Source organism: Myxine glutinosa, chromosome 13 (genome assembly GCF_964187855.1).
Source record: "Myxine glutinosa chromosome 13, kmMyxGlut1.1, whole genome shotgun sequence".
NCBI classification, from domain to species: domain Eukaryota; kingdom Metazoa; phylum Chordata; class Myxini; order Myxiniformes; family Myxinidae; genus Myxine; species Myxine glutinosa.
Genome location: NC_136273.1, coordinates 2084567 through 2098599, shown reverse-complemented (window position 1 = coordinate 2098599; position 14033 = coordinate 2084567). Strand labels below are relative to the sequence as shown.

At 45.6% G+C, this 14033-nt stretch overlaps 1 protein-coding gene across 1 annotated transcript in view; it reads left to right on the top strand.

The window, feature by feature from the left end:
• LOC137439185 (putative voltage-dependent N-type calcium channel subunit alpha-1B) overlaps positions 1-14033 on the top strand; it is an 856614-nt gene that overhangs the window by 142790 nt on the left and 699791 nt on the right. Inside the window, exons 7-8 of the mRNA XM_078766934.1 lie at positions 8762-8865; positions 9559-9674. Of these exons, the coding sequence (XP_078623060.1) occupies positions 8762-8865; positions 9559-9674 (220 nt within the window). The remainder of the gene's footprint in view (positions 1-8761; positions 8866-9558; positions 9675-14033) is intronic.

The window sequence follows — 14033 nt, the reverse complement described above, 5'->3', positions numbered from 1 at the left end:
GACATACAAAGCTTCAAAAACAGAAACACTTGACTACAAACCGATCAGCTTACTTGCATTCATCAAGGTTATGGAATCCATCACGCAGTCGATATGATATCCTTCCTTTTCTCCAACAGCCTTATCTCGGATCACCAATTTGGATTCATACCACGTTACTCACTCAACAATGGATGCAAGCTCAGAATGAAACTAACGGGACGTTTTACAGTGATAATGTCATTCAAATATCCTCCGGTATAAATTCAGTATTAATTCATTGTGATTTGATTGATGGTGCTTATAACGATGGAATAAGAACAAATACAATATTTTCATTCCGCACATACTCAACCCCGATTGGTTATAAATTGAATATGGAACCAAAAAATCTTGTCTATTTACCTGTGTCAGGAAAAACCATATACAGAGTAAATTTTAGGATAACCGATCAAGATAATCGTATGATTTCCTTTAATGAAGAAATTATATCCATCAGAATTCACCTACGTGAAGTTTTTCAATAAATAAATAATGGTTATTGTGAGAAAACACGAGTTGGGAAAATATAAAGTAATTACAGGGGATGGGATGTTCCTTTCACCATACTATAAGGGTGAAGGTATGTTTCTTGGTAGAGGTTACTATAAACCAAAGAGACAACGGGGTGTGGGACATCAATTTAGAAATAAAGGAGATGGGATAATTGATACTCTAATGGGTATTGGTTCAACCATTCTTAAACATAAAGACCTAATTGGTTGAACTGCTTCTGCCGTGGGCTCAGTTGCGGGTGCTATAAAGAGTATAAAAGATGCTCAAAAGGAGTCTCATAAATTACAAGCAATCAAAGAAATAAAAAAAGGTAAAACTCAACTATCTTCACAAGAACGACAAAAAATCATAAAAATACTTGGGTCAGGGTTTCAACAATTTTAATGCTATATAAATACAAGTATGGAAGCGATTGATAGTATCTATGATTTGGATGATGCGATATCATTTCAAACTCCACTAAAAAGGAAGACTATTTTAAGGTAAATGCTATAACAGGAACAGACTGGAATTCAAACGGAACCAAAAGTTTTGAAATAAATAATTAATCAACAAACTTACTTGAATCTAGCTGATAGTTTCTTGCTGTGTAAATTTAAATTAATTGATGGTGAAATTTATAACATCAGATGTAGCTCCCAAATTGGATCCTCGATGGTGAAGTTTATAACATCAGATGTAACTCCAAAATTGGATCCTTGATGGTGAAGTTTATAACATCAGATGCAGCTCCCAAATTGGATCCTTGATGGTGAAGTTTATAACATCAGATGTAGCTCCCAAATTGGATCCTTGGTGGTGAAGTTTATAACATCAGATGTAGCTCCCAAATTGGATCCTTGGTGAAGTTTATAACATCGGATGTAGCTCCCAAATTGGATCCTTGATGGTAAAGTTTATAACATCCAATGTAGCTCCCAAATTGGATCCTTGATGGTGAAGTTTATAACATCAGATGCAGCTCCCAAATTGGATCCTTGATGGTGAAGTTTATAACATCAGATGTAGCTCCCAAATTGCATCCTTGATGGTGAAGTTTAGAACATCAGATGTAGCTCCCAAATTGTATCCTTGATGGTGAAGTTTATAACATCAGATGTAGCTCCCAAATTGGATCCTTGGTGATGAAGTTTATAACATCAGATGTAGCTCCCAAATTGGATCCTCGGTGGTGAAGTTTATAACATCGGATGTAGCTCCCAAATTGGATCCTTGATAGTGAAGTTGATAACATCGGATGTAGCTCCCAAATTGGATCCTTGATGGTGAAGTTTAGAACATCAGATGTAGCTCCCAAATTGGATCCTTGATGGTGAAGTTGATAACATCAGATGTAGCTCCCAAATTGGATCCTTGATGGTGAAGTTTATAACATCAGATGCAGCTCCCAAATTGGATCCTTGATGGTGAAGTTGATAACATCAGATGTAGCTCCTAAATTGGATCCTTGATGGTGAAGTTGATAACATCATATGTAGCTCCTAAATTGGATCCTTGATGGTGAAGTTTGGAACATCAGATGTAGCTCCCAAATTGGATCCTTGATGGTGAAGTTTAGAACATCAGATGTAGCTCCCAAATTGGATCATTGGTGGTGAAGTTGACAACATCAGATGTAGCTCCCAAATTGGATCATTGGTGGTGAAGTTTATAACATCAGATGTCGCTCGTTGGACTTCATTGGACTTCCGCTTCCGGTCTTGCTGGCGAGGTTTTCGTTTATTCGCAGCTGTCCACACTCTCCATCGAAATGAAGTTAAGTAATTGTTCCCATTTGTATTTTGGTTATAACTGTATTTATTTTATGGTGTTGTACGTATCGTGTGTCCCGAGGAAGATTTTCGGTGCAAATCTTTCATACCTGTATAGAAAATCATGTTAAATCATGCCGTGTCTTTTGAGGCCTTGTACAGTGTCCAACCTTGAGGCTTTGTTTTCCTCTCAGCGGTCCGTCTTTTGTGTTCCAATAACTTTCGTTCTCTGCTTTTCCCAGTCTTCTCACCCCATAGCCTACTTCCTTGTTTAAAATAAACAAAACAAAAAACTAAAAGAAACATTTCCTTCTCTGTTCTTATTCTTTGTTCTCATTCGTTTATTCATTCTTATTCGTTCGTTCGTTCTTCGAACGACGTTCACTGTTATTACTGTTACTGTAAAAACAGTTATTACTGTTCACTGTTAACGTTCACTGTTATTAACCTTAAAATGTTTACACTTTCCCCTCAAGTTCTGTATTCCGTCGTATATTATAACACCTTTTTCTTCTTCTTCTTTAAAAGGCTGCTTTCGACTTGCTCACCAAATCTATCCATCCCCAAAAAAAATTCCATCTCTTTCAGTGCCTCTTTTCTACATTCCCTAAACTCTCCTGCACTCCATCCTCCCTCCAGCGTCCTTAAACGTATTTTTGACTCAAAGGTCACAAGAAACTCATTTTGCAATAAATGTTTGTTTCCCATTAATCGTACACTTTCTAAATTCCAATCTCACCCCTCCCCTCCAAATCTTCCCCATCACCCCTCCCCTCCAAATCTTCCCCCTTGCCACTTCCCTCCTAATTCTCCCCATCACCCATCCCTTTCAAATCTCCCCCCTTGCCCCTTCTCTACGAAACTCCCCCCACACCCCTCCCCTCCAAGACTCCCCCTCGCCCCTCCCCTCCTAGACTCCCCCCTCCCCTTCAAATTTTCCCACCCTCATTTCTTCTCAATTTCCCCCCTCTCATTCCCCCTCCTCAAAGCGTCCTCCCCGCTTCTTCCCTCTTCCAACTCTCACCTCCATCTCCCCCAACCTTCTGCCTTGCTCTTCCCCCTCCTCAAATAACCCCTCATTGTGCCTTACCCAATCACCATCAAACCTTTTGTCCGCCCCATCCTTCCCTTTCTCCGAGCTATTCTGAAATCTCTGACACACCTTCAACAGCTCCCCCTAACTCTTCCACCTCTTCCACATCTTACCCTACCCCTCCTCCCCCCTGTTCTGTATCGAATGCTCCCCCTTCCTCTTCATTAACGGTATGGACCTCAAACATCCGGGGCCTTCGTTCAAACTCAACTGATTTCTCCATACAAGTTGCTTCTGTCAAACCAGACGTGATCTGCTTTACAGAAACTTTCCTCCTTCATGATGTCTCTGATTCCTTAGTATCTCTCCCGGGTTACTCCCTCCTCCGGTATGATAGACCTGAGCCTCGTCCTGGAGGTGGGGTTGCTATCTTTATCAAAAACTCTCTTCCTCACTCGCCCTGCACTGCACTCTCTCCACCTCACCCCCAGGAATACCTCTGGCTACGGCCTCCCCTTCGCTCCCACCTCTTGTTCATATGTGTGTTGTACCGTCCACCAAACAGTGATGACTCCATCTACATCTCGCTGTCTGATAATATGGACCAACTTCTGTCTACTCATCCTAACTCTCTCTTCCTCATATGTGGTGATTTCAATTGTCACCATGCCAGTTGGCTGGGTGTGGGTACCTCTCTCACCAGCCATGGCTCCTCAGCAAAGGACTTCTGCGACTCACTGGGACTGACACAATCTGTCAATTTCCCGACCCGGATCTCAGTCAACGGAGCATCTTCTCTTCTGGACTTGGTTATGACTAACTTCCCTGAAAATGTCTGCTGCTCTTTTTCTGCTCCAATCGGCTCATCTGATCATGTGCTTGTTGAAGTGGACATCTCTCTGACCATTCTCAGGGAGCCTCCTCAGCGTCGACGAGTCTGGCATTTCACTCAGGCCAACTGGCACGGTCTTCAAGCAGCCATCAATCATCTGGACTGGTCTCCCATCTCTACCGCCTCTGACATCAACTCATCCTGGGAATTCTTCCAAAGTAAATTGCTCTCTCTCATGCACAGATTTATCCCATCTCGTCTTCAGTTGTCATACCCTTCCTCCCGTCCATGGTACACGGAATCTTGTGGTGAGGCTGTTGCCCAGAAACATCTTGCCTTCGTCTCCTGGAAAGCAAATCCAACGGAAGGAAATCTCATTTCCTTTCACAAAGCCCGAAACAAGTGTGTGTCCACCCTCAGGAGAGCCAGGAAACAATATCTCTCCGTTCTCAAGACCGAACTCTCTTATCTGTCTCCCTCTTCCAAATCCTGGTGGCGTCTGGTCAAATCTGTTTCTGGTGTTTGTTCCCCTTCCATCCCCTCCCTTACCTCAAATGGCTACACAGCTGACTCCGCACGTGAAAAAGCTGAATGCCTCAACTCTGTGTTTGCCTCTAAATCTTGTGTCCCAAACCCATCCCTCTCTGTACCCACCGTACCCAGTCGTACCCAGCTGCTCCTGGACTCCGTGTCCTTTCCTCCTGACAAGGTGGAAAAGTTTCTGTCAACTCTCGACTCTGATTCTGCAACTGGATCTGACGGCATCAGCCCACCGGTCCTAAAATCCTGTTCTTCCGCTCTTTCACTCCCTCTCTCTGTTCTCTTCACCCTCTCTTTTGCTCAAGGTCAACTGCCATCTGCTTGGAAATCAGCCAACATCACCGCTTTGCACAAAAAGGTGCAAAAACAGATCCTAGCAATTACAGACCAATCAGCCTTCTCCCAATTATCAGCAAAGTCATGGAATCCATCATTGCTTCGGATATGAAATCTTTCCTCTTCTCCAATGGCTTGATCTCTGATCATCAATTTGGTTTCAGACCAGGTCACTCTACTCTGGACATGCTGCTTCTGCTGTCTCAACAATGGATGGAGGTCCTCAATGCCAAACAGGAAATTAGAGCTGTCTCCCTCGACATATCACGTGCCTTCGATACGGTCTGGCACCCCTCTCTGCTCACCAAACTCTCCTCCTTTGGTATCCATGGAAATCTCCACGCATGGCTGGCGGACTTCCCCTCTCGTCGTAATCAACGTGTGGCCCTGAATGGGTTTCTCTCATCTCCTCTTCCTGTTCAGGCTGGAGTTCCCCAAGGCAGTGTTCTGGGCCCTGTGCTTTTTCTGGTCTTCATCAATGATCTCTCTGACTCTCTTGGAAATCCTCTCTATCTCTTTGCTGATGACTCTACTCTCTGCCGCTCCATTCCTCATCCCTCAGATCGGCAGTCTGCAGCCTCCTCACTCTCTGCAGACCTGGACAAAATCACAGACTGGGCAAACAAGTGGAACATGTCTTTCAATCCTGACAAATCCCACACTCTTACGATGTCTCCGAAAAGACCGACTGGACAACCCTCCCATCTACTTTCTGAATAATCCTCTCCAAGAAGTTCTGTCACTCAAGCTTTTGGGTCTCACTATCTGCCATGATCTTTCCTGAGAAAACCACATTTCCAAGCTGGCCTCCAAAGCCAGTCGCCGACTGGGCATCCTCCGTCGTGCGAAGTCCTTCCTTGGCACACCTGAGCTCCTCACGACATACAAGGCTTTCATCCGCAGCTCAATGGAATACTGTTCCCCCCTCTGGGCTGGTGCTCCTGCCTCACACCTAGCTCGTCTTCACGCTGTTGAAACCAAAGCGTTCAGAATCATTGGAATCTCCCGCGATGACGCTATCTCCGAGGGCCTTTCACTTACTCACCGCAGGCAGATTGGTGGTCTTTCCGTCTTCTACCGACTCCTCTCCGGCCTTGCTCCCCCAGCTCTCTCTGGACTCTGTCCCCCAAATATTCCTGCAGGTCGCACAAGATCTGCCTGCAACCCTCTTATGGTTAAACTGCCAAAATCAAGACTCTCTGCTCACCTTCACTCCTTCATTCCTCTTTTCTCCCGCCTCTGGAACAAACTACCTCACTCTCTTCAATCCCACTCCTCCCTCCAGGTCTTTAAAACGGCTGTTCACCACCATCTCTTATCTTCCCCAATCCAAAACCTTGATCTTTTCTACCCCCGCTAATTTCACCCCAAATCCACTTTTTTGAGGTGACTTTTGTCTTCTTTCCTGGAAGTCCTTGGTGTCCTTGCGTTTTATACCTATGCTGCCTCCCCCCAGGCCCTCTGCCTCCCACACATCTCCCGATGTCCCTGCCCTCCAATGTTGTGTTTGTGTGCTTCCTCCCCTTCTATCCCCATCTTGTCGACCGCTCCTCTTTTTATATACTTTGTTTGCTTGTTTGTTTGATTTGTTTGTTTGATAAATGTTAGCTCTTTCACGAGCCTCGACTCTGTATACAAAAAAAACAAAAAAACAACTCCCAATTTGGATCCTTGATGGTGAAGTTTATAACATCAGATGTAGCTCCCAAATTGGATCATTGGTGGTGAAGTTTAGAACATCAGAAGTAGCTCCCAAATTGTATCCTTGATGGTGAAGTTTATAACATCAGATGTAGCTCCCAAATTGGATCATTGGTGGTGAAGTTTAGAACATCAGAAGTAGCTCCCAAATTGTATCCTTGATGGTGAAGTTTAGAACATCAGATGTAGCTCCCAAATTGGATCATTGGTGGTGAAGTTGATAACATCAGAAGTAGCTCCCAAATTGTATCCTTGATGGTGAAGTTTATAACATCAGATGTAGCTCCCAAATTGGATCATTGGTGGTGAAGTTTAGAACATCAGAAGTAGCTCCCAAATTGTATCCTTGATGGTGAAGTTTATAACATCAGATGTTGCTCCCAAATTGGATCCTTGATGGTGAAGTTGATAACATCAGATGTAGCTCCCAAATTGGATCCTTGATGGTGAAGTTTAGAACATCAGATGTAACTCCCAAATTGGATCCTTGATGGTGAAGTTTAGAACATCAGATGTAGCTCCCAAATTGGATCCTTGATGGTGAAGTTTATAACATCCGATGTAGCTCCCAAATTGGATCCTTGATGGTGAAGTTGATAACATCACATGTAACTCTTAAATTGGATCCTTGATGGTGAAGTTGATAACATCACATGTAACTCCTAAATTGGATCTTTTACAATTTGCACACAAAGCAAGACGAGGTGTTGAAGATGACTGGCTCAGCTTACTTCATCTAATCACACGTCACATTGACCAGAATGGAACCTATGTCCGTGTGTTATTTTTATTTATCGATTTCTCGTCCGCCTTTAACACTATGCAGCCATTTACCCTTCTGAAAGTGTTGAGTGACCTGTGCCTGAACCCCCATATCATACTTTGGGTGGAAAGTTTTTTACGAGACCGTCCTCAGCAGGTGAGGGTGAATGGTAGCTTATCAAAGTTATCAATCTTGAATACTGGTGCTCCACAAGGCGGTGTATTGTCACCTCTACTGTTCAGTTTGTACACCAATGGACGTGTGGCTCTTAAAGAACTTTGTAACTTTAAGTATGCAGACGGTATCGCCATTGTTGGCTGTCTTTCCGATCAATCATCCTTTGTATCGTACCTCGATGAGATTGACACATTGAATAAGTGATGTCGGGACTTTTGTCTGACTCTGAGTGTGGACAAAACTAAAGAGATAATTTTGGACTTTCGGAAAGGTCACAATCATGACCCTGTAACCATAGATGGTGATAAGGTGGAAATTGTTAACAAATTTAAATACCTGGGCACCTTTATTGATAACAATCAGAGTGAACCAGAGTGGAGACCCTTCCAGGATTGTAACCAGAGCCACAGAGTGGAGACCCTTCCAGGATTGTAACCCGAGCCACAGAGTGGAGACCCTTCCAGGATTGTAACCCTAGCCACAGAGTGGAGACCCTTCCAGGATTGTAACCCTAGCCACAGAGTGGAGACCCTTCCAGGATTGTAACCCTAGCCACAGAGTGGAGATCCATCCAGGATTGTAACCCTAGCCACAGAGTGGAGACCCTTCCAGGATTGTAACCCGAGCCACAGAGTGGAGACCCTTCCAGGATTGTAACCCGAGCCACAGAGTGGAGACCCTTCCAGGATTGTAACCCTAGCCACAGAGTGGAGACCCTTCCAGGATTGTAACCCTAGCCACAGAGTGGAGACCCTTCCAGGATTGTAACCCTAGTCACAGAGTGGAGACCCTTCCAGGATTGTAACCCTAGCCACAGAGTGGAGATCCATCCAGGATTGTAACCCTAGCCACAGAGTGGAGATCCATCCAGGATTGTTATCCTAGCCAAGGAACGACTGTTGCAGAACCGACGATCTGTGTTGAGCATGGGGCATAACCAAGGAAGCTTTCAGTTTCTTTCTTTTTTAAATTACATTTGCATTCAATGTAATGAAGGTTTGTACTTTTGAAATTGCATTTATGGACGTCATTAACGAAACTGAATTGCACTAACTGATTTGTGTTATTTTTCCAACCCCTATCCCATCCTGCAGACCAATGATGCTTTGGGAAGTCGCTGGAACTGGTTCTACTTCGTTCCACTCATTATTTTCGGATCATTCTTCATGCTCAACCTCGTTCTGGGTGTGCTGTCGGGGTGAGAAAATGAGGCATTGTAAGATGGAAGCGTTTCGTAAAGTAGCTGAGAGGCGACTAAGTGAGAGGGAGTGGACGAGGTGTGGCAAGGCAGTTCGAGCACATTTGAATAACGACACAAATAGGGAAGAAAAGATCAGAATGGTGGTCACTGAGCGGCCATTTTGTTTTGCACATTGTTCCTCTTCATCCCTTGCATCGTCAGTGTGCGCGTTCTTGACGGAGCGTAAAAGCAACACAACGCGGAGCTCAATGATTATTCACCTTTGCTGATTTATCTCTGTTGACACTTCACTGTTTCTTTGGGGTTGTGTCCATATTTTAAAAAATCCCCTGAAAGGTGTTCATTCATTAAAAAGGAGAAAATATGATGTTATGTGACGAATCCACTTTTCAAGTTTGTTTTTCCCCTTTCTTGTTGTTACATCCATTAGTGTCCCCACTGTCAGTTGGCTACCATTTTACCATTTGTCACTGTTCCATGAGCTTATTTCTTGCACACAAAAATATCTTCATTATTTTGGGATAGGAACCTTTGGGTTAAGACTATTGCCACACATGGTTCGTACGTTGAAGGGGGCGAGGTTCCTCATGAAGCTCATTAACCACTTATTGTATTTCCAAATGATTTACCTGATAATATTGACCCTTTCTTTACCACTGAATGCATAAGCAGCTTCTGTTGGCTTTCCAGGGAGTTTGCGAAGGAGCGTGAGCGAGTTGAAAACAGGAGAGCCTTTCTTAAGCTCCGTCGGCAACAGCAGATTGAACGGGAACTAAATGGTTACATGGAATGGATCTTCAAAGCTGGTAGGATCTCTTCGTTTTTATTTACAGAGTCGAGGCTCATGGAAGAGCTAGAACACTGAACGGTTGGGGACCCACCAGAACAAAAGGAACAGCATAAATGGAAGGAGGAAACAGCGACAGCAGAGTTGAAGGATGAAATCGAGGTAGACTTGAACAAACAATGGGTGTGTGGAGGAATGAGGGGTAGAGGAGGACACATGGAGCATCCTGGATTGGCCCTTTTCTCCAGATTCTTGAAAAAGAAGAATATTCCACACAGCTTTTTAACACTTGATGCTTAGGTAACTGATAACGTTATTCTAAATCACTAGAATATGATGGTAAAAACCGTGCCTTTATCACACGAGTACACACGTTCACCTCAAAAAATGGAAATCAAACTGCCAGATCGCTTCTCCCCAAGCGGAGATGACACAAAACATGGATGGAACATATGCATTTGTACAGTCAAACTTGGATCTGTCACATGGGATGGACAAGATGGTTACAGATACAAACTCTCAGGAAGGAACAACTGGAAATTTGGAAGGAGGTAGGCTTGGGAGTGGGGGCAGCAGTTAACAGGGATAAAAGAGATCATCATAGTTTGGGATGTAGAATCATCTGGGATGATGGTGAACAGCTGTCTTGAAGATATGGAGTGAAGAACGAGATTGAAGAGAATGTGGAAGTTGATTCCACAGGCAGAAAACAGGAACACATGAGTGGACGTAGGCAGTGATCCTGGATTTCAGGAGTTTCACAAGAGGGGCTTGATGGTGGACCGTGTGCGCCTCACAGAAATCTGTTTGAGACAAAGCAACCGACGAGCAGAGTGCGCAAGACCACAGAGGAGGCGGAAAAAGACAGAAATACCACCGACCTGTTTGTGATGGGAAATTAGAGATCTAATTATGGATTCATCGTCCCACCAGCCTCCCTGCCCTCATTTCAGTGAATACCCAGGCAGTGTACACGGTTTTGTTTGAAAATGTTTGAACTTCCTTCTCCCGTGTTGTATACTCTCTTCTATGACAACTCACTCTTCTTCCTTTTTTAAAAGGCTGCCTTCAAATCGCTCGTTCAATCACTGATTCAAAAAATTCAAACTCTCGCAGTTCTTCCTTTCTCCAATATCTAAACTCAACTTCATTCCGCCCCTCCTCTATCATTTTCAAACGGATCTCTGACTTGAAAATCTCAAGAACCCCAGTTTGTAATAAATGTTCATATTCCATGAATCATTCAAAACTTTCAAAACTCCCCCTTATTCCTCCACTCCTAATCTCCCCCCTCACTCCTTCCCTTTCAAAACTCCCCCCTCACTCTCCCCTTCAAACGTTCCCCCAACCCACCCCTTCAAACCTCCCCACTCACCCTCCCTTTCAAATTTCCCTCCTCACACCTTCACTTCAAATCTCCCCCCTCACCTTCCCTTTGAAATCTCCCTTCTCACCCCTCATCCTCAAGATTGCCTCTTAACACATCCACAAAGCTGCCCCTCCCCCCTTCATCTCTCTTCCAACTCAATCCTCCACCTCCTACAATCTTCTACTTGCCTCTGTCCCCCTCAAAATATTACTCCTCACGATGCCTCAACCCATCACCCCCTATCCTTTTTGTTCTCCTCATTCTGCCCTCTCTCCTAGCTCTTTTGCAATCCCCGACACAGTCAACAGCTCTCCCTACCCCTCTCTTGTACCTGATGCTTCCCTTTCCTCAACGGTATGGACCTCAAATATCCGGGGCCTTTGCTCAAACCTGACTGATCTCTCCATACAGGTTTCTTCTGACAAACCAGACTTAATCTGTTCAACAGAAACTTTCCTCATTCAAGCCACCTCTGACTCCTTAATATCTCTGCCGGGTTACTCCCTCCTCCGGGATGACAGACCTGGTCCACACCTTGGTGGTGGAATTTCACTGTACTCTATTTCTTACTCTCTGTGTACTGCCCTCTCTCCACCCCACCCCCAGGAGTACCTCGGGATACCGCTTCCTCTCCGCTCCCACCTTCTGTTCAGATGTGTTCTGCACCGTCTGCCAAACAGTGATGACTCCATTTACATCTCACTGTCTGACAAAATGGACCAACTTCTATCCACTCATCCCAACTCTCTCTTCCTCACATGTGGCGACTTCAACTGTCATCATGCCAGCTGGCTGGGTGTGGGTTCCTCTCTCCACCAGCCATGGCACCTCAACAAAGGACTTCTGCGACCAACTGGGACTGACACAATCTGTCAATTTCCCGACCCGGATCTCAGTCAATGGAGTATCTTCTCTTCCAGACTTGGTTATGACTAACTTCCCTGCAAATGTCTGCTGCTCTTCTTCTGCTCCAATCGGTTCTTCTGATCATGTGCTTGTTAAAGTGAACATCTCTCTGGCCATTCTCAGAGAGCCTCCTCAGCATCGACGAGTCTGACATTTCACTCAGGCTGACTGGCACGGTGTTCAAGCAGCCATCAATCATCTGGACTGGTCTCCCATCTCTACTGCCTCTGACATCAATTCTTCCTGGGAATTCTTCCAAAGTAAACTGCTCTCTCTCATGCACAAATTTATCCCATCTCGTCTTCACTTGTCATACCCTTCCTCCCGTCCATGGTACACGGAATCTTGTGGGGAGGCAGTTGCCCTGAAACAACTTGCCTCGTGGAAGACTAATCCAACTGAAGGCAATCTCATTTCCTTTCACAAAGCCCGGAACAAGTGTGTGTCTACCCTCAGGAGAACCAGGAAGCAATATATCTCTACTCTCAAGAGCGTGACCGTAATCTCACGTAAGAGCGTGACCAAGGGTTGGCGTCGGGAAGGGCATCCGGCCATAAAAACATTGCCTCAAACAGGGAACCATGATTGTCACGGGGCCCGCAAGGCTAACCCCCGCTCTAGCGGGGAAAATGGCTTTAAAACGATCATTCATTCATTCATTCATATTCTCAAGACTGAACTCTCAAATATGTCTCCTTGCTCCAAATCCTGGTGGTGTCTGGTCAAATATGTTTCTGGTGTTTGTTCCCCCGCCATCCCTTCCCTTACCTCAAATGGCCACACAGCTGACTCCGCACATGAAAAAGCTGAATGCCTCAACTCTGTGTTTGCCTCAAAATCCTGTGTCCCAACCCCGTCCCTCTCTGTACCCACCGTACCCAGTCAAACACAGCTGCTCCAGGACTACATGAGCCTCCTGACAAGGTGCAGAAATTTCTGTCAATCCTCGACTCTGATTCTGCAACTGAACTAGACGGCATCAGCCCACAGGTCCTCAAATCCTGCTCTGCCCCTCTATCTCACCCTCTCTCTGTTCTCTTCACCCTCCCTTTTGGTCAAGGTCATCTGCCATCTGCTTGGAAATCAGCCAACATCACTGTTTTACACAAAAAGGTGCAAAAACAGATCCTTGCAACGACTGACCAATCAGCCTGCTCCCAATTATCAGCAAAGTCATGGAATCCATCATTGCTTCGGATATGAAATCTTTCCTCTTCTCCACTGGCTTGATCTCTGATCATCAATTTTGGTTCAGACCAGGTCACTCTACTCTGGACATGCTGCTTCTGCTGTCTCAACAATGGATGGGGGTCCTCAATGCCAAACAGGTAATCACAGCTGTCTGCTTTGACATATCTCGGGCCTTTCACTTACTCGCCGCAGGCAGGTTGGTGGTCTTTCTGTCTTCTACCGCCTCCTCTCCGGCCTTGCTCCCCCAGCTCTCTCTGGGCTCTGTCCCCCCAATATTCCTTCAGGTCGCACAAGATCTGCCAGCAACCCTCTTATGGTGAAACTGCCAAAATCAAGGCTCTCTGGTCACCTTCACTCTTTCATTCCTCTTTTCTCCTGCCTCTGGAACAAACTTCCTCACTCTCTTCAATCCAGGTCCAGGTCTTCAAAACAGCTGTTCACCACCATCTCTTGTCTTCCCACATCATAAACCTAAATCAGTTCTACCCCTGCTAATCCATCCCACGAGGGCCACGAGGGCCTCAGCGTGCGCTGAAGCCTCCGCACCGGGATCCATTACGGCAGCGCCATACGTCGGCCGCGTGTCGCATGCCGCAAAAAATTTGTCCGCCTCTCTGGCCAGGTCGCGGGGTTCCGTTATGGCCGAACCGGCCAGCGTGAGCCGCACCTGCGCAGGTAGCTGCTGGAGGAAAAGCGCTCGGAAAAGGAAATCCGGGCGTTTGTCTCCAAGAAGGGACAACATATAATCCATCCGAATGGACATTCGTGTGTCGCCGAGGGCGGGAAGGTCAAGGAGGTGGTCGGCGCGGTCGGCCTCCGTGAGCCCGAACGTGGTGAGGAGAAGTCGTTTGAGCGACATGTACTTGTGGGCGCCCGGCGGGCGCCGAAGGAAGGACACGACGCGGGCAGCAG